Below are 25992 nucleotides of genomic sequence, written 5' to 3'. Positions count from 1 at the left end.
AGTTACAAACTGCATTAACCAAGGAAAATAATAATTTCATTTAATAAAGTATGATTTGACAACATGTAGACATTTGAGTACCATAGGCATGTTTGGATACAGCGTCTGGGTGCCATGTGCTTTAGCTTTTGTTTCATTCTAGAAACCAGTTTGGCTAGAAAACTTGAAGGAAAACACGTTTTGTAATAATTTATTATAATAGTTCATCTTATCTTACAAATAAATAAACAAACACATTGTAAAACATTAGTGTTCAAGTTTCTTCTCTCTCCTGCAGTACAGCTCCAAGCACTTGGAAAACACAAGGGGAAATCCCACCTAGATAAAGCCACTGGAGAATCTTTTGGAAAAATTAAACATAGTTGCTTGAAAAAAAGATCTTCTAATTGCAACTGTCCCAGAAAAATTGTCAAGAAAATATAAAAGTCGTATTTGGGACAAAAGTACAATGAAGCACCAAGAAAAGTTTGTCCAAGATATTTTATGTTTCTGTAGAACATCAGCTCCATCTGCTGGGAAAAATCAGTTTGTGGAATGGCAGCTGCAGTTTCTGTGCTGGGCAGCCCAAGTTTTTGTGCTGAGTTAAGGGCTTTTAGATGATTTAGAGAAGTAAACAGCTGTATATCAAATCTTGACTCTGACAGTTTGGTGACACGAGGGCTTAAGAAAAATGCTTTCTGGTGGCTGCGTTTCATGGTCCGTCTATCACTGGAGCGTGTGACTTCAAAAGCTTATTAGAGTGATGCATGTCACTTGTAAAAATAGTTCTAAACATTAAGAAAGCATCAGTCGTTTTTCTGCCAGCTATTTATTTTAATTAAAAAAAAATTATGATTACTAACATTGCAATTAAAAGCAAATCCAGATAATTTAAAAATATAAATATGGCATCAGAAGCTACATGTGTTTTGAAAACTCTCCTAGCACCAAACCACTTTATATTTCTTCAACATTTCTTTCAGTATGACATTAGTTTTTCCAGCTGTTTTAATTGCTTAAAAATTTTCAATTAGCTTTTTATAAAAACAAATTTCAGATTTGTGCTTAATAAAAAATCCAGTACCTCTAGGCTTCTCTTCAAAAACTACAGATGCACTATGTAAGTCAGTCTTCAAATGAGTATTCAATTAATTGGGGATTGTCTCAAACATAAAAGCGTTTTCATTGCTTTCTGAATTCTGTTCCAAGATTTTTCAAGGCCTTCCGAAAGTCATGTTTATTTACTTTGGAAGGTCCCTAATAAACTTGTGATTATGTAAGATCACATGCAATACTTGATATCTAAGCTACAAAATTCCAAACTTGAAGAAAATAATGTAATTCAGGCAGCAGCTATTCAGACTTCTATCTCCAAGGTGGCTTATTTAGGGAATGTGTGTAGAAAGTTAGGGCAGGTACCTGCGTACTCCAGTGACATCATAAACACACACACCACATTTCTGGCTTTGCCCACACTTCTGAGAGCAGTTATTTGAAATCCTTTTTGGACCCTCTCTCAGAAGGGAAAAAATTGCCATGTGAGAAATCATAGAATTCAACCCACCCAAAGCCTCCAGTGGTCAGTGAGAGCCCAGGCCCAGCCTGGGGTTCCAGCAGTGAGACTGAGATACTCAGCATTTGGTTTATTCAGGAGTGCAATGAAACACCATTAAAACAGAAGCAAAGCTGCTCCATAGCAAGATATCACTGTGACAGATTTCTGCACAGAACTGAATTTTCTTGGGGTATTGGAATTTTATAAAGACAAACTACACAAGGTGCACACAAACCCACTTTGTTCCCACCGATAGAATGCTGCAATGTTTAAAAAAGGGTCAAACTTAGCCTAAAACACTTGAAAACAACTGGACAATAATGACTCTGACTATCTGCAGAACAATAGTCTTTTTGGCATAAAACACTTCAAGTATCAGCTAAATGAATCTTTAAAAGCAGCTGTACTATTTTGGTAGAGTGAAAACAACAGCAAAGAATGTGTTTTAATACCTTAATAAGATTACTGATCCATCTTGTAAAGATGGCTTTCTCAATGGAAAACTGAGCCTTAAAAGCTGAGCTGCATGAGTAGTCTCATGTTTCCTTTCTGCATTTCTTTAGTATGGTAATAACACAATCAATTTTTTCAATATTGACTCCCCACGTTTCCTGCCCATTTCCAAGGAACCTGTTTAAACGAATAATGAAAAGCCTGCAAAAAAGTTATGAAAAATGCGGTAGTAGGGAGAAAGATTTCTAAATCTAAGTAAACTGAAGGGTCAATAGCTCAGAGCAGCTAAGCATGAAGCAATTCCACAGGAACAAGGCAGTGGAGTGGACTGGAACAATCAGCAATCCCTGCCCCAGCTCACAGTGTCTGCAGAGCTCTGAGCAGTCAAGGCAAAGCCATGTTAAATGAAAACAATCCTCAACAAGTCATTGCACTCGGGTATTTTTAGTTGTCCACCAAGTCCCTTGGTGCCCAAGCACATGTAGCCAAGAGGAAATTGCAAAAGTCCAATTTTCTCAGCCATAGCTGGGGATGGCAGCTGAAACAAATTCTTGCTACCTCAGTTTGTATTAATGAAGCTCTAACCAAGCCCAAAGAAGAAGCATTAGCCATTGAAGTACATTAACTTTATAAATATTTCTGAATTATTGTAAAATCTGTAGGACAACTAAATATTGTACACAGCAGAACACCTGACCATACTGACATAATAAGGAAGAACCTACACACTAAAGAGAATTCACTTCTGGAGCCAGTGCATTCACCTAGAAAATCTGCAAAGTGTCTTAGAAAAGAGGGTAAGAGTACATTCCATTTATGTTTCATTAAAAATTCTTACCTTTAACTTTCTAACAGCATCTCTTACAACTTCTGTGCCTTTGGGCTGCTCCACTTCTGTACTGCCTAGAAACTGAAAATATTGTAATTTGTGAGCAGTAAGTTATGCATTTAAAAGCCTAATCAACTTGAGTAATCTTATTTTCCAATTATTTTCAAGCAGCATTTTGGAAAGGCAATTGTTCCAGTAGTTGATAAATAAAAAAGGCTTCACATAGCTATTTCTAATGAAGAGAATAACAAGAATTACATTCTATACTAATATTAGCATTACCAAAATTGACTTTAAAAAACTATCCTATACAAATCTGTAAACTAGAAGTTCAAGTACCTTTTTCCACAGGGAAATTACCACTTTGGTAATAACTCTTCTTAGAAAATAATAAAAAAATGCACATAAAATACAGATGGAAGATGCTTCCCATGAATCAACATGAGCCAATCATTTGGATTCTGTCACTGAAACATTCATATACAATGCAAGATAAATTAAAAGAACTGATTTTCCTCTTAGAGCTGCTTGGTATAGTAACATAGATTTGCAGGAACTAGGCTCCAGCTTATGTAAAACAAGAGTCATATTCAAGTAGTTTCTATTACAATTCATATTTTTACCAAGTAAGGTTTTAATAAAAATCAAACAAGTTTTCATATATAAAGCATAATAATGCAAAAGGAGCTTATTTCTTTATTTGTACACTGAAATGCTTTTGTTTTCTGTACAGGCACACTTGCCTTCTACTGTACTGTCACAAAAGGTATGATAATTCTGCCTGAAACCCATCTGTGCGATACACTAATTGATTTTCTGTTGCCCAATTTTCACACTGAAGTACAGTTAAGTCACATCATGTACATATATATGCTGAAATAACTCTAGGAAAAAAAACCCCTCCCTTTTTTCCCAAAGTACAGTTTGCTGTGTACCATGACACACAGAGGCATGTACCATTTTTAAGTCCCAGCCATTTCGAAAGGAATTTAAATTTGCCAAGATACAGACAATTTAAACAGAGTAACTCCAGAGTTTTTAGTTCTATTAAACCTTCCAACATGTTTAGTGCAGTCAGTGTGCTCAGGGTACTCCTGCAAAGAAACTGTGCAGCTCCACCCATAATGAAGCCTCATTAGACATTTGCTACTGACTAAGAAATATGACATTCCACCTTGAAAACAACAGTGTAAATCAAAACACCACACACTGTCTGTGAATATTCTCTATGATTACACTTCTCCAGCCAGGAGACCAAGGCTTTGGAAGAGCAGAGCAGAAGGCTCTGCTATTGATTTGATGTCCTTCACACAACATCTGATGACTTCAGACCAAGGGGGTGATCTTGCCTGGAAAAGTGATGGCTGCACAAAATGCATGCAGAGAAGGAAGAATGATTCTTGGACATGATGGATACTGTATGTGGCAGAGACAGAAAGGTGAGTGTGAGCAAAAAAACCCCGAACCAGCAGGTAAGATCAGATGAGAGTCTAAGAGGAAGGTTGAAACACCAACATTACCAGGTATCTGCACACAAGCATGCTTATATCCACCACACCTGGCAGAACACAAGAGGCAGAAGTTTAATTGCTGTAAGTTTGTGAGCAGCTCAAGGATACACAGAACAGAAATCCTGCAGAAACACGGGAAACAAGAGCTGCAGGCATGGACAAGGCTCAGTAAGCAGAGCACAGGTCACTGCTGCCCATGGAGAAGCTGAAACAGATGCTTCATCCCTGGCTGTATCCTAATCCTTGTGCTGTTTTCAAGCTGGCAGCACCAGTATCAGTGTAGGCAGCCCAGTACTTCTCAACACAGAATTAGAGCCAGGCCTCTGGTGGAACTGGGTCATGCACACAAAGAGGTGCCTCAGGTTATGCTGCCTTGCCTGCAGCTGCTTCTCCAGAAGGGCAAAGGGCTGCCCTACGTTTTTTATTTACTTACTTCCATCCACATGACCAAGCTCTGATAAAGCTAAGAAAGAGTCAGTCACTTCCCCAGAACTCTCCTCCCAGCTCTCTGCTTCACACTGCAAGAAGGATGAAGGTATCTTTGCTGTATTCAGTAAATCCCAGCAGCAGACCAATCTTTCCACAAACAGTACCTTCCCACAAATATAGTTTTCCCAGAAGCTTGTACCTCATGCTAATTCACACTACTGCCTCAGAAAATGTAAGCATCAAATTAAGCTTCTGCCACAGCTGGGGAACCTTTTAAATGTCACTGAATTTAAAGCTTATAGTAATGTTCCCCCAACCAGAAATTACCATTTATGATTATGGAGGAGAGGAAGAAATAGATTTCTAAGCAGAAAGATAAACTGCTGAAAGCACTTTAAAAGACTGACAAAACCTGAAGAAAAACTCATTGTGTTTGTTCAGTAAGTAACAAAAAAATAAACAACCAAGACTCAGAGAATATAGAAGCACCACGAGCCTTATATCAGTATTTACAGAACATAACCCACTAGAATTCCATAAGTCATTCACTGTCTTCCAGATGAGTGTTGGTTTTGACATTAAGCATCACCACTGAAATTTTTATTGCTCTCAGCAGTTTTGAACAGGATGTCAAATTCAAGCTTGTGCATAATAAACTATTAAGCATTGGAAAATAATTAGGACACATTTAATCCAGATATACAAGGAAGATTTGTAACTTAAGTGTTAATACCATGAAAAATTACAAGGCTATGCTATGGATTGCACTGTTTGTATCTATTTCTAACTCTTTTAATTGAACTGTACTTTTTGTTAATTCAGGTGTTTTAAAATTGCTTACACATTTTATGCTTGACCTCCCTTCTTAATTTCTTGGTAAGAGTAATAAAAAGAAAACCAGCAATTAAGTGGAGATATTCTGAATATTTGTATTAATTGGACTGTTCTGTTTGGGGAAGAATATAGACAGAATTTCAGACAAAGACGGGTTTGTAACAAAAGAATGACTATGTAATAAAGCCTTAACAAACAGCTGATGTTTTAATGGGAGGTTTTTATTGCTTGCTTTTTCACCTGCTCTGTACCTTTTCCATCTCATCTATCATCATTTTCTGTTTAATATGAGGTACCGATTTCTGTGGTATTACTGATGACAGTTAAGCTAAGCAAACAGATGCATTTGCAAAGCTGGGGCTTCAGCTGCCAAGGTCACTGTGCAATTTGTACAACCCCTGGCACAGCAGACACACTGTCACCAGGGTTTCTGGGGGAAGCCACCAACAACTAACTCACCAACCTCATGAAACGGGAAGATGGCCACTTGATCATGGTCCTTTCAGCAGATTTTTCTCACCAAATCTCACACAAAAACAGAAAACAAATATTTGTTATGTCAGGAAGTTGGTCCAGCTGTGGCATGAATATTACAATTATTCAGCATGGAAGAGTTTCCACAACAAAAATTTCAAAGCAAACGGGGTAAATGTGAAATCTCCCTTTCCAAGCCCAGGCTCCTTTAGGGAGCAGTACTGATCCAGAGTTTTAGATGGAAACTTGGCAAGTCAGTGTTTGTTTTCAGCATTTGAGGTTCCCTTCTGCAACTCACGCAGAACAACCAGCACAAGAAACCTAAGTGGCTCCTGAGAGTCAAGCTAACACAACTCCTACACTTCACTGCAGAGGAGGGAAACAGAAAATAACAGCTTCTCTTTAGATCATTCACTATTAATCCTAAATGCAAACTAATAAAGGCATTAAGTGCTTAAGTGTTCTTTACATAAGTAAAGTGTTCAGATACATAATACAGCTGAAAAATGTTTACATATGACTGCTACATCTATTTACTGTCTGCAGCTAGCAAAAAGATTATTCTTGAGGTTGGTGTACTCCATGCATAATATGCCTACTCAGACACAATACATAATTTAGGCATGCCACAAGACTCAAGTATTTATGTGTTGTTTACTATTAAGTTCATCATGACCATACCGAATTTTTGTTGGATACTTTAAAAGTTGGAAGAAGATGACATTTAATATTTTGTATAACATAAAGCAATTTTCTTTACCACACGTTCTGCACTGCAGTCTGCTGTTCTTCCAAACATATTCCCTACAAAACTGACGAGCAGTTATTTTCCTAATATATTACTCATTCTCATTTCACTTGCAGCTGTCTGCAATCAGAAATAACTCTTATGAGGCCAACAGATCCTATCAGTCAGGACCATTTAAGTGTTCCTTTAATGTACAGTGATGCTTGCCATGAAGAAAGTGAGCTGTTGGCCAGCCACATACAAGACAAACTCCTCAGATCAAACTGTTTCTAATCTAATATTAGCAGACAACCAGATGTGTTCACTCCACATGCAAAGATTTGCAAGATAATGCAGCTGCAAAGAATTAACAGACACTATTTCAACATATTAAATCAACAGAGGTTTTACCACTGACAGCAACTGAGAGGAAATTCAGCCCTGTAATGGCCAGGAGGGCTGTCTTTCACAACAAGCTATCAGACAGACCCTTTGTGAGGAATATCTTTGTCAGAATGTAGGTGATATTTCCCTACGCATTAACATGAACAAGACATTTTTTGGTCCAATTCCATCGTGAAGTTATTAAATTGCATTTAGATTTGCACTTTGGGTGGAGAAACTGTTAAAACAGAAGGTAAATAATCTTTTACTTTGCTGGCTCAATTAAAAGTCAATTAAAATGTAAGAAAACTTCAGGCATCCAGAATCCCCTACATTTCTGACAAGGCTGCTGCTGTTCTGGTGTGCCCAGCAGGTCTGAGTAAGGCCAGGTGAATTGTTAAGGTTAGCAGTGCATTTTTTTCCTTGACATTAGCAGGAAACTCTCCAGTAATTCTTCCCCTGGCAGTTCAGATTTTGACCCCTTTATTGGCTTTACATGTAAAGCACATCCAGGTGCTTTTCTTCAAAGCTTAGGGGGGAATAAAACTCTATACATGCTTAGGAAAAGTTAGTTTTACCAGACTAAAAAAGTTAATAGACTTGACTCTTGATTAAGGAATAGTTTTAGGTGCACTTCTGAATATTTAATGTAGACTTCCACTCTTCCAGTAGAGAGCAGTGTAGGATATTTTAATAATAAAATAACATCTGTTTTCCTGTGTCATCACATTTCAATCTTCAAAAAAGCCCCCAGTCTTTCACAGTGCCACATTTTTTTTTTACTCTGAAATTCTTGAACATTAAAGGTTCTCTCTTACGCAGACTTAAATGCAATTATATGAAAACAGTGCTTACCAAATTCATACAATAAAGAAAGGGAAAAAAAACCAGTGCATAATTACTGGATACCTGCTGCCAGCTTTGACAAATTAGCTCCTTCTACCTCCTCAGTTCTGCAGGGATGCTGGTATACTGATGAAAGGAAGACAAATGTATCCATATTGAGAGAACACCAGGACAACAGTGTATAAAACAAGAATGAAAGTGAAGTGGGACCAGTTCTGAACAAATGTCTAACATGTTAACCATTCCACAAGCCCAGGCAGACGTTTTGCTCAGCCTTGCGCTCGTGAGTCTTCTCCATCACTCAAACAGCAGAAGGACAACAGGGACCATAAAACAAACAAAACTTTCTATCTTGGGTTCCTTCTCTTTCCCCACCCCACAGTCCAGCTCCTCACCTGCAGCAGCTTCCTTGGCTCTCTACAGACACATGCTTTTGCCAGAGCACATAAATGTTTGGATTTTTCCCTTTTGGAGAGCACTCCCCTAGTACCACCTTAAAAGCAACTCCTGGGCATGATTGCCACTCAAATGAGAGCAGAAATCCAACTCACCACATGGGAGTATGAGGCAAAGTGGGACCAGACAGACATCAGCACATTCCCCAAATATCCCCTGCTTGTCTGACATGTAATGTTCTGCACAAATGGTGGCCCTGACACAGGAAAGAAATTCTAGGTATTTTTTGATGGAGTGCTCAAGTACTACTGGCAAAGAAGAGAGATGAATGCACAATTAAAAACATTAAAAAAAAAGGTTATCTAATGGAAATAAAATATTACCAGGTATTTCATCCATCAATAGAAAATATTTACAGTAATTAAGATATGACAAAAGAAAAATTTATTTAATAAGTAATTGAATTAATTGGGGAGAAAAAAAGAGAGTGTTACAGAAAGGATCATAAAATAATTAGGTTGAAAAAGCCCTACTGGCTTAATTTGTACTTTCTTATATTCTCTACGACTGCAGTAACTAAGAGCTCTCCACCTTCAACAAGCAGTGATTTCAGTCTTTCAGTCTGGATCTATTAATCAGTAATAAAGAACATTATTTGATAACTAAAGCTCAATATATCTTTGAACAGCTGACAGAGACAACAGACATTTCCCTGGAGCAGTGCACCTCACCTGGACATGGCTCCACCCAAATGTCTGGAAACAGGAATCCCTAGAAATATTCTGTCAAAGCTACCTGAGAAACTCAGCCCTAATCCTACCTACACCTGTCTCCTAACCCATGTTCAGATATGCTAAGAAGAGAAATTATTGAGCTGCTGACTGGAAGAAATCTGACTTGTGGGCCAAGTCAGCTGATTCCTCTCGGTGTATCCCTAAAGGCTAAAGAATGGGATAATTACACAAGGTCACATTTCTCCTCAAGTCCCACTGCAGCCAGAAGGGAAAGTGGCACTCAAAAAGAAAACTACAGTAGGAATATATATGTTTGTATTACTAAAATCAGCTTGTTTGTAAGCAGAACTTCAGAAGACTTTAGGACACTCTTGGTAAATGATCAAAACTTAATCTTCTCCAGTGTGGTCACATACTAAGGGGGTATCAACAAGGATAAAATAAAAAATCAAATCCAATTGCAACACGGCTATCAAAGCTGTGCTCCATATTAAACCATCTAATTGCAATGATAAAATGATGCTAATATAGCTAGGACCAACACAAGGGAGATAAGAGCAGGCTGGAATACAGAAAGAGAGTAAAGGTAACACATGTACATGGTCAAGACTCTCACTACAGAAAACACCAGTTGTACAAGAGAAAGCAGGCAGCATTTCTTCAGTCCATCAATCTCCCCAGCACTTCAGAAGCACGCCTCAAACTGAACCATGCCCTGAAGAGCTGTCAGGCTGCACCTGAAGATCAGACAGGCACTGGGGGTGGTGTACCCTGACCTCCCGTTGCACACACCACCAGCAGCTCCCCTATAGCTACCCAGACTACAGGCACAGGCTGAGAGCAGCACAGCTGCCCCAGCCTGACTCCCACCTCAGGCACTGACAGCAGAGAACGTTTCCCTGGCTCTTCTCCACACACTCCTTAGCTGGAGCTGACTGTTTACTCCAGCTCTGAGTGAGGAGGCAGAAGCAGGAGGGTAATAGGGATATGTCCTAGGGATAGTACAGCTCGAAGCAAAAAAAGGCAGCAAACTCAAGCCACTTTTAGAAAACTCCTAAAAAACTTTGATGTATTGGAAAAGGCCTTAAAAAGGGAACACTTTGCCAGTGCACAAATGGCAGTGATGCTAATACTAGTAGTATATCATGCTGAAGGCCTGTTTTCCTTTCAATCCCAGATGTACTTCCCATAGCTGATAAATAAAACCAAGGATAACATTTGGCATGTAATAAACAAGGGCAGGAGAAAATGGAAGCGAGAGCAAATTCATCACTGGAGACCATAATTTCTCATCATATATTCCCTGGCTGTGACGGGTCACACAGGTTCTTTTGATAGCATTCTTTCCTCATGTGTGTTGCAATGTTCTCTAACCTTCACATGCGAGAATCCTGTGCTCAGACAAAATGAAAGAGTAAATTAAAGAATGACACATTTTCAAAATTCATCTATTGTGCTTCAATTTGGACATATTCCATATTTCCAGTTTTGGCTTTTCACACATGTGAAAAGATTTATTTTTTTTTTTTGGTAGGAGAAACTGTCAGATCCTTTTACGGCAGCAGGAGATGTCTGTGAATAACCCAAAGGCACCATCCTCAAGTTATTACAGCTCTTTTACTTCAATCCACACACTATTGACACTTACACCAAACAATGGCATCAAATCACTGTCTTCTGCTCCTCTGCCACTACTCATCAGCTCTGCAGAGCCTCCTGTAGCACAGCCTGAAAGTTTAAGGATAACTACCAGGAGAAAACCCATCCAATAAGACAGTATTGACTAATGTGATCTAGCTTGACCCTACATGTGGCCTGAATTGCTTCTGACTTGTGTGGGAAATGACTGAGATGTCCAACCACAGATGCTCAATAACATCTTTGTCAGCTCCTGCAACCCTCTCATATTATTTTAGATTTCATTTAGTTTGTGACCTCAAAGAATTACGAACTGGCAGCTCTAAACTGCAGCACCTCTTGCGTTTTGCAAGATTTTTCATTGCTGAACCAATGTTCAGTGAAGGTGTGCACAAGAACCATTGTGCATCAAGATAGGACAAACAGACCTAATTATCAAACCAGACACTTCCTTTAAAAAGGATATTCAAATGTGAAAAGCCTCTGATACTCACTGAAGACACATCACACTACTTCAATACCTCAATTTAGGAAATTTATATTCCTGACTGGATTGCTTCCAGTAAAAAAAAAAAAAAAAAAAAAAAAAAATTTACCTTCACTGAAGAAAGCCACCTAAAAATAATTCATATTCACTATTTTATACACCAAATTTTTGAGCATCAGAAGTAATAGAGTGGACAGATTTTTCAGCTTTACACGTTCATAATTAGACAGTTAGTTCTGCACCACAGCAGCTCAATTTAACTCAAGCATAATTTCTTCATGAAAATTGTAAAGTCAATTAGGCCCTTAAATGTACTAAAACATAGTTTTTCACTAAGTCCTCGATACTTCAAAATATTTAATGTAACAAATTTGATACCATTTGCTGCTTTTTTATTGTTGTTTCCATAAACCAGATGCCAATGCAGTGACTTAATTTACCTTAAACATAAAACTGAAAAATTGCAACAACTCCTACATTCTTTACACAGATGTGAAATGCAGTGTCAGAAATTTCAGAACACAGAGGCCAGTTTACTTCACTTCCCCCTTCACCTCTGCAGATACCAGCCAGAACCCTGGCCATTCAGCAAGAACTTCACTGCACTACTGTAGGAGAGAACCTTTAACTGCTACTACTTGTGTAAAGCCACTACCCTACCCAAGCTGAGGTTAAAGATCATCATCTTCAGCACTCCCAAATGGAAAGGACAGATTCCTACATCCACTGGCCCCTCAAAAAACACACACCTCTCTAGTAAAATGCTACAATTAAAGGTAAAGATGAAGATCCCAAGTTGCATCACAACAACTTGAACACTCAGCATAAGGCATCCAAAGCTGCTGTCCTGGTTTGACAATTTGGTCCTGCTCAGTTATCACACTGGTTTTCATAACCCCACTGTTCCTCTGAATGCAGCACCTACTGGTTGGTTCTGCATTAACATCCTGAAACCATCCCTTTTTCTTTTTTTTTTTTTTTTTTTTATTAACAAAACACAGCAAGTTGAAGCTTGAACTCTGTTAAGCTCCATCTGTCCTGCTGACTTTTTTTCCTGTTACAAATACTAGGTCTACCTCCCCAAAACAGAGTGGAAACAGAACTGAGACAAAAAGCCCATATGAAGAACAGAGATGTGCTGTCAAGTATTTGATAACAAAGCTGTCGTAATCCAGAAAACTGACAGAACCACTCTGCTTTACCAATAAGTTGAAGCTTTCTAAATCCAGGAGCATTTTGATGCACTTGGAACTTTGGGGTGCACCTCTGAGCCAGGAGAGCAAACAGGCCATGGCACCACTGAGAGCAGCTGCTCTTTCCAAGGGATGTTTCCCAGATGAGTTCATTGCTAGGAATGGCTCTGAGCACAGGCTTCAGATTCCTTCTTTCATAACAACATGTACCAGACCAGCCAGGAGTTTCCATGTGCCACTTCAAGGTGGGATTGTGCAATTCTGAGAATTCAGTTTGTAGCAACTGAAGCTGGGCACAAAATTCTTACAGCCTTCCTCTGCTCAATGTAAATAAATTCTGCAAGTTCTGGAAGAACTTGTGATGGATTTATATACATATATATAGGATATATATGTTAATAAATACAAATCAAAAACTATTGAAGTTATTCTTCTGTACCAGAAAACACTAACAATATTTTATAAAAGCAGAGATGAAATCCCACAGACGTTTCCCATTTTGTGGTTAAAATTTATTTTGATCTAATTTCTACCTCCCTTGCCCTTGACTAACATAATACTTAACTTGTATTATCATACTTCTGCCATGGCAACATGCAATGACATTATAAACACAGAAACAGGAATTCCCTGTGGGACAAAAAAGTCACAGTTAGGAACAAAATCCTCATTCCAACACAAATAGCCTCAGTAATAGGAACAAATAACTATTGTCCCTGACTCTCAGTTTATTAAAGACCTTTTCCAGTTTAATGTGAAATAAGAAATGGCCTATTTTAAGGACACTGCATTGCTTCTGAATCAGGACTTTTAATACTGCCAGGCTTTCTGCACCATAATTAGAATAAATGAGTCCTGATTTAATTCTTGATTCAGGGAATCGATGTGCTGTCAAACAGAGGACAAGCAGCACACCAGAAAAGAGCTATTCTGAAGAAAGAGCCATGAATGTGTGCAGCTAATGCTTTAGCAGCTTGGAAATATAAGATAAATTTTGGTAGGCTTCTCAAGGAACCCAAAATTTTGGACAGAGTCTCAATTTCTTTTTTTTAAGCTATCATTACCAGAGAAGATCATCTTTATAATCTAGTATCATAAGTTTGTGTGCAGTAAATAATTTATACATACATTCTGTGGGCAAGATAATAGACACCACAGGGCAGATACAGGTGCTGAGGAGTATTAAAGGACAGGAACATGAAGTGCGAAACTTGGTTGTTTTTTCATTGGTTGGGTGGGTTTTTTTTCCTAAACTGTAGATTTCCTATAGTGAGGACCACTTAATTTGGAAAAAAATAATAAGCCTAAAGTGTTATTAGTAATGTAACTTCAGTGGGAAAATATGTTATGTCAGTATGCAAAGTGTAATTCACAATCACGTGGCTAATCTACATGAATATGCTAAATTAAATACTATATTCACAGAAATTAATATCAGCATTTTGATAAAAGTGGACAAGAAAATGTCTGTGTTCAATAATTTTTTTTTCTTGGCTCCTAGAAACTACTCCCTAAACTCCATTTACTTCTTTAAATGTGCTGGTAATTTTATACAAATTACACATATAGATGTCTTTCTCACCTGCTATATTCACAGAACACTCAAATTTTCAGAGACTATGTGACTGGGATAGCCAAGTCAAAATCAAATTAGTTACATGTGGAAGGAACTAATTCTGCAGGGAGAGAAGGTCCACGCAGCAGATAAATACACAGAGAACAAAGGAGAGCAGTAGCCATGCCCTTAAAACTGCAACATGACTGAAGTTCTGACAAAATATCTTTAAGTGGGTATCTTGGAATAACAGAAAAAGGACAGGGCAACCTGCACTGATTCTGAGTGCTTTGATTTTTTGGACTGAAAAGGGACAATAGCGACAAGACAGCACAGCTGGGAGGCAAATGGAAAAGCAAATGAAGAGCAGGGGCTGGAGAGGAAGTGGCTCTTCAACCACAGCAGCTCAACAGCATTTTCAGCTACTGCAGGTTCATGACTACAGCACACGGTAAGCTGGTCAAGGATTTTGGGGAATTGCATTCAAAATTTTTATAGGAAAACACAAACATTTTGGAAATCTTTCTTTCCAAGGCTGGGAATGTACCCTTAACATACCGCTGCCTCATTGTCTGTGAAAGTGCTGCTGCACAGAACACAAACCCTACTCTAAATCCCTCTTCTTCTACTCCAGCACAGATTCTGGAAGCAAGTACAACTCAGGCAATGGGCCTCAACAAGAAAAGCACTTCTTCCCTTGTTTAGCTGCACTGGATCTTCCACTTTTCCTCCAGGGAACTGGTAGTGTCTACTCTGTGATGATTTCTGTTTTATGAGCCTGTCCATATCTCTCTCATTAATCTGTTTTTCAGAAGAAACTCCCTTCTTTACACATAATCTCTCATAAAAGACAGCTATAAAACAGATGTGATCACCATAATTCAACACCTGGCCTTCAGGCACTTGAAGAATATCTCTAACAGAGTTTTTTTCAAAATCTGACTATGATGAGAGTAATTTATTTAAAAAAAAATTATTTGGGACAGAAATAACTGTCTCCTTATGTTATCATTTAACAAATGTGAAGAGCACTATTAAAACACGGTAGTGTTTTTCCCACTAAACAGTACAAAATATAAAGCTGAATTTTCTTATTAGACTGATTATTTTAGCAAAATGCAAAAATATTTCAACCTGACAACATTGGATATTAAATTATACCACCATTATTATGACCTTAGATCCACCAGCGGATGAGATGAACATCTTGGATGAACTGTTTAAGAGAACATAACTAATGGAAAGTAATGTATAAATTATTTTACAATGGCAATTAATCCAACAAAATATTGGCTTTCACTTCTTACTTCATAAAAATATTATGTTTTCCAATAAAATACCTCAATCTGGTGCTGAAGTGGTAAAATTAATCTAGACTAGATCATTATAGTGATACTCATATCTTTAGGTGAACACAGAATCAGAAAAGTCTGATTATGCATTTAAAAGTTCTTCACAGGATTTGGAGTCTTCCCTAAATAGCAACCTAATCCTTTTCACTAAGAGAGCAGGTATTGAGAAGACATTTAATCTTGAGCTCAAGACATGAAAGCAGAGCTCAAAATTTGGGGTCTGATTTGAGAACAGAGATTTGGGGCAGATATGTGGAAAACCTTCAGTATTACCTCTGTTCCTTATCTTTAAGCTAAGGATAATAAGTCACCCATTTCTTATCTGCATTATCATTTAATTATCCCAGCTGAGAAGAAAGCTCATGAGAGAAGTCCAAGGTCTTCTGTTGCCTACTTATTCTGAGCTTTGATCTACGACTGCTTGCACCAGGGTAGCACCTACAGCCTCTCTCTCATTATTCTAGAGGCTGCACAAACATCAAAAAGATAGCCCTTAGCTTCAAAGAATTTATGATCTAATGAACTGTGATAAATTGCAGTAACCCCTTGGAAATGCACAGCACAGTTTCAGTTAGTACCTCTGAGTGTTACTGATGAAAATCAATATAAAACATCGACCCTATTCTTCCTCGTACGCATCAAACAGCCAACACTAACACAAATAAAAAGCTATAACCAGCACAAAATTAACAAAGTGTTCTGTCACACAACACACACTCAGAGTGCTTCAGCAGATTTCAAATATAAAAAGAAAAACCACTTGAAGAGGTCCTGCCTTCCCACCTGCCTCTCTTCAAAACCCAAAGTTTAACCTGCAAACCCACATCTAGTTTTAAAAATTTAGGATTATTCTGAACATTAAGTATGTACATGCAATTTTGGGGAATGCTTTTTCATTTTGAGAATGTGTTTGCCTTTAACAGTTTCAGGTCCTCAATGTCTCATAAAGTGAGGATATGTGATATGGCCTCTAAAGTCTGACTTAAGACCTATAAATTCCTGATGGGAATTGATTTTTCCACAATAAACCTGTATTCATGAATAAACAAGATTTGCCTCCCACCTAATCTTTTAGCTCTAATTAACATGATTTGTTGAGTTACTTATCTGTCCTCCTAGTTTCTCCCTACTCAGAAGCACTGGGAGCTACAGCAATAGCACAAGATGGGGTTTAAGGACCTTTCTAGTTCATGCTTCAAGTTATCGCTCCCTTCAAATGCAACCTTTGGTTCTACCCATTTCAAAGATTTAATGGACATCCTTGTTTCTACATTTTCCCTATTTTCAGTGATATTACAGCAACATGCTGAAAAACAACTTGTAAAACAATAGGACTTGCCCCATTTCGATTTTCTTTAAAGATTCAGAATGAAGAGAAATAAAAATACTTAAAGAAGGTTTAGACCAATGTAACCCATAATTCCCTTTTAGTTGTACATAATAATTCCTAGTGAAAATGCAAAACATTTCGACAAAGCTTTACAAATAACTTCATGCAAATATTCCTCCTCTGCTATGTTCAAAACCAGAAATTATTCGTTCTTCTATTAAGTTACACCTAACATTCTCATATTCAAAGTTTAAAAGGTTTTTTAAAGCAGGTCAAAATGAGTTTTACCCTTTCTGAGCCAGAGTTATCACAAGGAGGCTTTCTGAAATATTTATTGCAGTCCAAGATCCACAGCTGACTAATGTACGTTACTATTTTATTAAAGTTAATAAAGTCAGAGACTGCAGCTGGTGGTTTGTCTGATGGTTTATTAAGGATGGATCCTCATGGAGATCAGCAAATGTGAAACTTTTCCTGAATGGTGAACAGCCTGGCTGTAGTGTATCTTGGCTCTGTTTTTAAAATTGTATCCCCTTGTAGAATTTTCTGTTAAAAACCATGTGTCATTCTCTTATTTTCTATAAACCAGCTCTGTTCCTAGTTTATAGAAAGGCTGAGATTAAATATGGGAGATAAGAAAGAGTAATTCATCTGCAGACCTGATTTAATTTAAAGCAAGCCAATCTAGAAACAGCTGTGGGCCACCTAGCCCACAAGGACAATAATCCAGATGTTTGAATCCTTCTTATTCCAGTGTCAGACATGCAACTCACTTGATACTTGACAGTTCAGAGGCTGAAAGGCCTTTTTCCAGAAACCTCACATTCCTACAGCTGCCCGCTCTCATGGAAGTAGAGCTGCAGAGGGAATCCCAGAGGAGATGCTAATGAGGCTAATTGGCATTTTCAACCAGACTTAGGGAGAGCCAAGGGAATAAATATGAGCAAGAGAGAAGGAAGAGAGAGGGATGTGGAGGGTTGAGTAAATCTTTGTTGACCCTAAGGTCTTTGCACACTCTTTCTTGCTTTGTTAATTCTGACTGGACAGACCTCTGAGCTTTGTTCATTTGTTTTGAACAGGCAGATCACTCACTGCTCCTTAGTCAGTGAGTGCCTGCTCTTATCCAGGGCTGAGAAATTCATGACTATCACAGACTTCAGAAGATTAATACTCAAATACTAATTTAGTCTGAAGTCTTTTTCTTCTTAGTCTTCTTCTCTGAAAAATAGGAAAATGATATTGTAAAAGCTACTATATGAAGCTTCTAATGATTTTGTGACTTTTGTCTCAACAATCTCATTGCTCACCTCGTTTGAGACAATACCAGGGATGGGCAGAAATGCAACTGTTCAAAACACACTTTTAAACTCATTGTTAACATGGTATCTTTAGAAATATGCTTCAGATGCTGGGTTCAATACTAAACCATAGAAATCAGTTGCAAAGGGCTGGAATGTGAAGCCCCTGAAATTTCTGTTACTTCTGGATTGTTTGGGATATAGTTTATAGATGCATGGTGAACTTCTTTCTGGCTCAAAGCTTTTTGCAACCTTTTACTACAAGTTTTGGTTTCCTAAGTATGCATATTGTTTTGGCTGCGTTGGAAAATCCACAGCAGGGGATTCTGTGGTGTTCATTTCTCTGGCATGGAAGATTTATGTGGATGGTGGGATTAACAGGGCACATTGGTGAGCAACATAGCACCTGAGACCCAACATGTGCTAGGGACATTCTTTAGGTTATTTTTTTTTTTGTATAAATTATTATTCTTTATGTAGGCTGCTAAATAAATGGATGTGTGGCAATTTATGTGAGAGAAAGAAACTGCTTGGATACAAAGGAAACCTAAAACTTGCTCAGGATAGGAAACTTCACCACATATCTTAAATAGTGTGCCTTGTAACTCTGCTGACTTGGGAAAGCTACATACAATTTGCCATTTGACATTTTTTCATTACTTTTAATGACACAGTCATGATCATTCTGCTGAAATGCTGACTGGATAGAAGAAGAGAATTTCTATAGCAATAGCAAAAAAAAAATTGTAGTAGAAGTGCAGTTTAGGCCACAAAAAATGTGGCTTTGATAACACTGTACACTAATGATAGCAAAATGCAGATATTCAAAAGACAGAACTGCACCTAGAGCCCTGCAACCACAGTGACATCATTTGACCAAAATGTCTGCTCCACAAGAGTTTATTTGCCATTCAATAGTGATAAAAAACACACGGAATAAGAAATGGCACATAGTTGAGAATCTAAATAAACTGTATTGTCCTACAGTGAAGACTGAGAGCTTTATGTATGGCCAAGGGAGGTCTTTTATTACAGACTCACAGAATCATTTGGGTTAGAAAAGACCTTCCAGATAATAACGTGTGATCATTACTAAATTCCTTTTTTTCCATTGTTCTTTTAACTCTAAGCTTTCAAATTGAAACTACTACATCAAGAATCAAATCTGCAGCTGACAATATAAAAACTCTGAAAGTGAGTGTGAAGCGAGCATTAGGCCAGTGAGCACGGGGGGGCTGTGATATCTCTTGGTGAGACACCTTCCCAAGAGTTTAATGTGCCATCACTTGCCATGGAAAAGAGCAGCCCTTCTGCCTCGTGCAAGGTCAGAGCCACTGATCCCTGCCTTGCCAGCTGCCAACATAAACACCAGGCTGGCAAAGCACAACCTCTCGTCTGCAAAATGGAAAGCTATGCATGTGGAAGTCTGATATAAGCCAAAAAAATAAGTGACTCTAAAGGGGATTACAGACACAATTACTACAGAGAGACATAGTAAATATGGTTGGTTGGGGCAGCTTTTGATTGGCAGAAAGGCACCACTCAGGGGATGACAACCACCAGCTCTTTTTTAAAGGCTGCAGTGTTTTTCCATTATAAAGTCACATTTTGATCACTTTCATTTTGCAGAAAGGAAGCTGGCCTCAAATCAAAAGAATTGCCTAAAGGGCAAAAGAGAGCTTTTTCTTTACAGTACAAAAAATAACACAAACATCTCTTCTTAATTTTAAGGACCATTACAGAAAAAAATTAACACAGAGAAGTTTGGGGTTGCCTTAGAATTTTATAATTGGGTGATATTAAAACTGTCATGCCACCATATCAAAATGTGTCAATATTTGGTACTGTATTATAAAAAGTCTAAATTATCTTTCTGGGGAAAAAAAAAAGTGTGAGCAATATGCTTTCATTTGTAGTGACACAGATAAAAAAAATATAGCACCACAAACTGATGTCAGAATTACGGCTTCTCTAAACCAAGGTTGCATATCCAGAACATGCTGAAAGGCGAGGAATCTTATTATCAGTGCCTTCTGGTAGACCAGGATATCAGTAAGATAAGGGGGAAGAAAAAGGACCCAAAAAAACCCACTAAACAAGCACAAAAAATGACAGTAGCAGAACAAAAGCAAACAAAACAAAACTGAAGACGGAAAATAAACACCCCAGTCCTGTCCCACCCACCCCCCACAAATAAAAAACCCCAGAGCCCAAATCCTCATTGGTTTACACGGTGGAAAAATTTGCCAAAATCAGCAAATTTCAAAACAGTAAGTAGGAGTGGGTGTGTTGAAAAAGAAAGAGAAATTCAAGACACTTTTATATTTTAGAGCTTCCTTAGGAGACTCCTGTTTCCTGGATTTTACTTGCAGAAGAAAAAACTCAGCTCATGTTTCCTTGCAAAGAGGATTATGGTCATAAATCATCCTGAGGGTGCATGTTCTAAGAGATAACATGACATTACTAATTCTCAGTTAAAAAGGTCCTCTCCATTTAGTAGAGCAAAAAGGCCAGTTGTCAAATTGCAGGATTCTTTTAATTTCCAGTTAACTTTGCTAGGATTTTTAAAAAAATGACAGTCAACTCATGAACTCTGCTTTATCAACGAGCTGTCTCAGGAATCAACAAAACCTCATCTTTCCCAGTAAGCTCTGCCCGTGTTCTGATCATCTCAGATTAGTGTCAGAGAAACTATTTTTGTGTCTTATGAAGAACAGAAACCACTTTTCCATCCACACTAATCTGCATCCAAAAAACTGGAGTAGAATACAGCTCACTTGCTCATGGACAAATAACATCTCTGGTATTACTTTCCATCAAACTGATTTGATTTTCTGAACACATCATTCTTCACTCACATGATTACTTTTTAAAATAAATCGGATCAATGTTGTCTTCCCAACAAACATGGAAGATACATGAACTGAGTGTTAGAGAATTGGAACAGTTTGGGCAAAAAACAATGAGTCTTGTTCAATTCTTGTGTTATGAAGGTTTTCTGAAGCTTTTAATCATTATTTCACAACACAGTTACAAGTTATCAAATCAATAAGACATTTCACTTAAAACCCAAAATGCTGCAAACCCCAAATAAGGTACTGATAGATACATAACTTGCTCTTCCAGTGAAAAATACTGCAAGACTTTATGAGAATGATACTTGAGAACTGAGGTGGAAATATCATCTAGATTTATTGTTGTTATGCCTGCATATGCCAGCTAAGTTCACAAAAGCATTGTGAATTTCTTCCAGGTGTAAATAAATAAACAGGGTAAGGAATCCCTTTGCACTCCAGTTACAGAGCGGAGCAATTTTTTGCTTGCTTTGAATCAAATGACTGACAGTTCTAAATAAGAATTTTCTACTGTGATCCAAATGAAAAAATGGGTTAACTTTCTTCAAAAATAAATAAATAAAACAAAACTAAAACCCAGCATATATGGCATTAAAGTCCCAGTTTCCTACAACTGTTCTGGCAGACCTTAGAGGCCACCACAAAGGTGGAGTAGGCCCTGGAATAAACAACAAACAGGAGCAGAACTGGAGAGGACACTTAGGCACATATCAGCCTAAATAAGTGGAAAGACATTTTGGACCAAGAGTCTTCCTAACTAGTCTGAGAGCAGACTTCCTTTAGACTGGAATTCTCCAATCTTTTCTTCTGCTCCAGAAGTTGCTGATGCTGTTGTTTCTACAGTTACCACCATCTTAGCACCATCCTCTTTATTCTAATTCTTTTTCTGCACTGACACCTACTCACCAGATCTGCTCTTAGGCAAGACAATGAAACACGAGAGACGAGGGAGGCTTCTTTTTTTCTCTCAAAGACCAGAAATGAACAGACACTGTTCAGTGCTTTGAAAAAAAGCTGGCTTCAGCTTGCTTTTAAAAGACATGGCACAGTCACCACAGCAAGTAATCCTCCCTCTGAAGAAGTGTAATATAAAGCCAAGGTGTTTGGCAAGGCTATTCAGTTAAAGGGTAACACATCCTTTGGACAAAAATTCAGTTGGAGAACATAGAATGAAAACACTTTCAAAACCTGGCAACTGTGAGAAAGAGACTCCACTTTCCACTACAAACACTTGCTCACTGTGTGGCAATGCTAAGCAAAAGAAAATTGCAAATACAAAAGCAGGGAACACTTGTAGAAACCTGAACCCTGGCCTGTGAAAGAAATATTTTGGTGTATATATATTTATATAAAGAATTTTCACATTTATTTTTATTAAGACTATTTTAAGAAAGGTTTTTATATTAAGAAATACCAATCATAAGAGAACACCATCCAGAACAGCACACAATATAATTATATTAAATTATACTCTCAGTTTAAGCGAATAATTGCTCATTACTCAGTCTACTATGAGTTATGCTGATGGCTGTATATTTTCTCCTCCTTTTAGTAGACTATCTTTTAAGCTGGTATTTAGGTAAGTATTTAGGAACCTTTAGGTTCTCAGGTATTTAGGTAAGATGCATTTCCTGCCAAGTGATGTCATTAGACAAATGGAACCATTACTTACATAAACTTACCTCTCTGTAATTGGGATAAGAAAATTAAAGTAAGGCTCCTGGCTTTGTGGTGCAAAAATGCCATTATTGTTCTATCACATTTCCAGAGTATTTGACATAATATATCCAGCAGAAAGGGTTGTTACTCGTTGCCTTTGATATTGTTTAAAAGAAGTTTTTGTCATTAATTTTAACAATATTGTAAGCATGCAGCCTGATGTTAAATTCCTTTGCACTCAAAACTTCCATCCATTTACAAAAACATCATCAAGCAGAGAAGGAACACTAGGTTGCTTTCTGTAAACCACAGCTCAGAACAAGAATCAACTGGCCATTAAAAACAGAACATTTTCACCTGCAAAACAGACATTTATTAAGCTTGTCTTCATTATTTCATCTGGCAAATCTACGTCTCTGCAATCTTCCAAGTCAAAAACAAGATAGAATGTGCTGCATTCTAAAAGTATGAGGAGAAAATAACTTCATTTTTTCTTACCTTTGCATTATAGGGAATATAATGCTTTGATAAGGCTTCAGGAGTGTGCATCCATGTTTTGTCTACAGAAAAGCAAAATAAAAGAAGCACTGAATAGGTTATTCGATTGTTAACTAGAGTATAATAGTACATCTGTGGAAAAGTTCAACACTCATCCTCTTACTCAAAAAACCAGCTGTCTGAAGTGGTTAGAGCAGCTGGAGGGAAATATTTCACACCTACACAAACACTTAGAAGAAAGAACCTGCTTCTTTCTGTTGGGCACACTTCCCATTTTAACCAACTTGATTTTCCATAAGAACTGCAACTCCTCCCCCCAAATGTATTAATTGGTCTGAGGCTGTTTGCTAGCTCTGCCTCAGATCAGGATTGTCTGCATCCTGCTGTTTAAAACACTGACTGCATCTTGTGCATCTAAAGATGCTTTTTTGATCAATTATGTCCTTTTTCTGATGAATTGTCAAGACACTAAAGGGACAAACAAAAAATTATCCAAGTTGCAAATGACAGAAGAAAGTCCTAATCCTTATAAAAGAAAAATGATGAACATCAGATTCATATGTTTTAGATCTGATTTACAAGTTCAGATCATCTGTAATTTTTCCATACATATGCTAAACAAATTTGCATATTTACTCTTTAACTTTTCCATTACAAGACTCTTTTCCTGTTGCATAGACATAATTCTGTAATTATTTGTCAAATACATCTTCTCCTCTTACTTTAATGGCCTTTTTGAATGTTCTACACAATTTAAGATGGAATTTCAAATGTTAAGAAAAAGCTTTTATTTACAAATCTTAGAAACAAATTTTCAAAATTTTCTCAGCTGAGAGCCTTTAAGAAAACAAAAACACTCAAAAACACTAATTTTCATTACCACACATTTGGGAGAATTTGTAAATCCAATTAATGTTTTATATGACATATACTGAACATTTAGTAGTATTTTCTAACTTGAAACTATGCTGGTTTAAATGAGCATGAATTAAAGTCACAAAATTGGAACTTTATTAAGTAACAGACTAACAGCTTAAAGCAAAATTCTACCCTTAGATACTCGTAAGGGTAGAATTACAATTACATTTGCCTTTATGGGGAGTTGCAGTCACAGTAATTACTAACTTTTTTGTTAGTTACACTTAAGGACAATAAAGTTCTGTTCCCTTCAAACTGTTGAAGAGCAAAAGCTGTGACACTGATTGACATTAAAGCAATCATTAAATATTTTAGATTATGCAGAAGCAAGAAAATGGTTAAACAAATTGTTCACCGGTCACCACAGTAACAGGATCAGAACTACAAAACTGGGAGAATTCTTTTTTTCCTTAGCAAATTTCATTCTAGATGGCAGCAATGTTCAGCTCCATTACTGAAGAGTGATATTATCACTTCTTAATTAAGGAAGAACGATTTGCCCATTCAGCAGCATCCAGGAGGATGATTAAAGTGGCTCTTCCTTTTAACTGGGGCTTGTGATTGGACTGCCAGAACCAAAAAATCATTTCCCAGAATATTTTAACACCTGAAACCTGATCTCTACTTTAGCAGAATATCAAAGGCTGATGTTATCTCAAAGTGCAAAAGAACCATCCCAGTGAATTTGAGCTAGGCCAGAAGGAATAAAGCCTGTCAGGCCAGGAGATAAGCCGAAGCCCAGCCAAGCAGCGGGTCAACAGGCTCGCTGGCAGGGCCAGGCAAGGGGAGATGGCACTCAGGACAGGGTGAATTTCAGCTGCTCCAAGTGCAGCCACATCGCTAATACCAAGGGTTAATTTACCTAGTTCCTTCACTTTACTGTTTACCAGCTTCAGTAGGGATACGGTCATATTTATAAAGGAAAATCTAATAAAAATAGAACACTGAACCTCCTAAGGAAATTGCAATAGTTCTCCACTCATTTTATGCCTAGTACCACCATGAACAAGTGACAGAGCTGTAGCTTCTAAAGCAATTTTACAAGTAGACAAGTGGTGCCATCAAAACTATTCCTTGCAAATGTTTCTTCCTCCTTTCACCCCATCAGGGCAAATTCAAATCTGAAAAAAATGTTATTTATTTTGGGAGTCAAGTGTGAAGTGCTGATCTTAATTCAGCATCAGGTAATCTTTCCAATTGTATTATCTTGTACAAAGCTTTACTTCAAATGTTTCTGTCAAATCATCAAGTTTCCTAACATCCTCCAATCGTAATGTGACAGAGATTCCAGCAAGGAATAACATTGCTGGGCAAGTGTTGCTGTAACTGTTTGCACCCCTAATTGGTAGAAAGATCAGGAAGTATGGACAGGTGCTCCCAGCTAAAAATGAAATCAGCAACGTAGCAAGGTACCAAAATACACCTGGCTCCAGGAGTCTTGTGCCGTTGGTTAAAATAGTCCAACAGATGTAGATCCACAGACACTGACACAGCTACTGAAGATTTCCTCTGACAATGGAAGTCCATTTGTTAGAGGCAAGTAACAATTACAGAGTGGTGATGATTTGGAAAGAGCTCTTCATCAATACAAGGCAAAACTCAGGCTGATAGTAAAGATGTGCAAAAAATCATGCAAGCTGTTATGGGGTAGTTTTTTTTACCAGCATCTCCTTCTGAATTGTGAGGTCTGGTTATGGACTTACACCACCCTCAGCAATTGTTTGAAACACTGCTTAGAATTAGTTTGTTTTCACAGCAGTTGAGAAAAACCACATTTCAGAGATTTTGCATGCAATAAACCAGAAAAACACGAAAAAAGAAAACCTATAAAAGAAGTATTGGTCAAATATCTGATGTAGATATAGTTTGTGGTTTGCATGATTCCTCAGCTAATTTAATTTTTAAAGAGTTTCCACAGCTTAAAAATTAATTATTCATTCTGAAGCAACAAGCAAAATATAAAACCCTACAATGAAAATCACAGTTCATATTATTATTATTTTAGTAGTTACACAGTAAAGAGTGCTAGACACTTGCCTGCTAAATAAAATAATAGGT

The 25992-nt window shown here is 37.6% G+C and overlaps 1 protein-coding gene across 5 annotated transcripts in view; it reads right to left on the bottom strand.

Annotated features, from left to right (window-relative positions):
• GULP1 (GULP PTB domain containing engulfment adaptor 1) overlaps nt 1-25992 on the bottom strand; it is a 141820-nt gene that overhangs the window by 37200 nt on the left and 78628 nt on the right. For all 5 annotated transcript variants that reach the window (XM_041487568.1, XM_041487569.1, XM_041487567.1 and 2 more), the window contains 2 exons: nt 23017-23078; nt 2826-2897 (listed from right to left, as the gene is read on the bottom strand). In XM_041487568.1, the coding sequence (XP_041343502.1) occupies nt 2826-2897; nt 23017-23078 (134 nt within the window). The remainder of the gene's footprint in view (nt 1-2825; nt 2898-23016; nt 23079-25992) is intronic.

This window comes from Pyrgilauda ruficollis, unplaced genomic scaffold, assembly GCF_017590135.1.
Source record: "Pyrgilauda ruficollis isolate IOZ18807 unplaced genomic scaffold, ASM1759013v1 scaffold81, whole genome shotgun sequence".
Taxonomy (NCBI): domain Eukaryota; kingdom Metazoa; phylum Chordata; class Aves; order Passeriformes; family Passeridae; genus Pyrgilauda; species Pyrgilauda ruficollis.
This window is presented reverse-complemented; position numbering and strand designations above follow the sequence as displayed.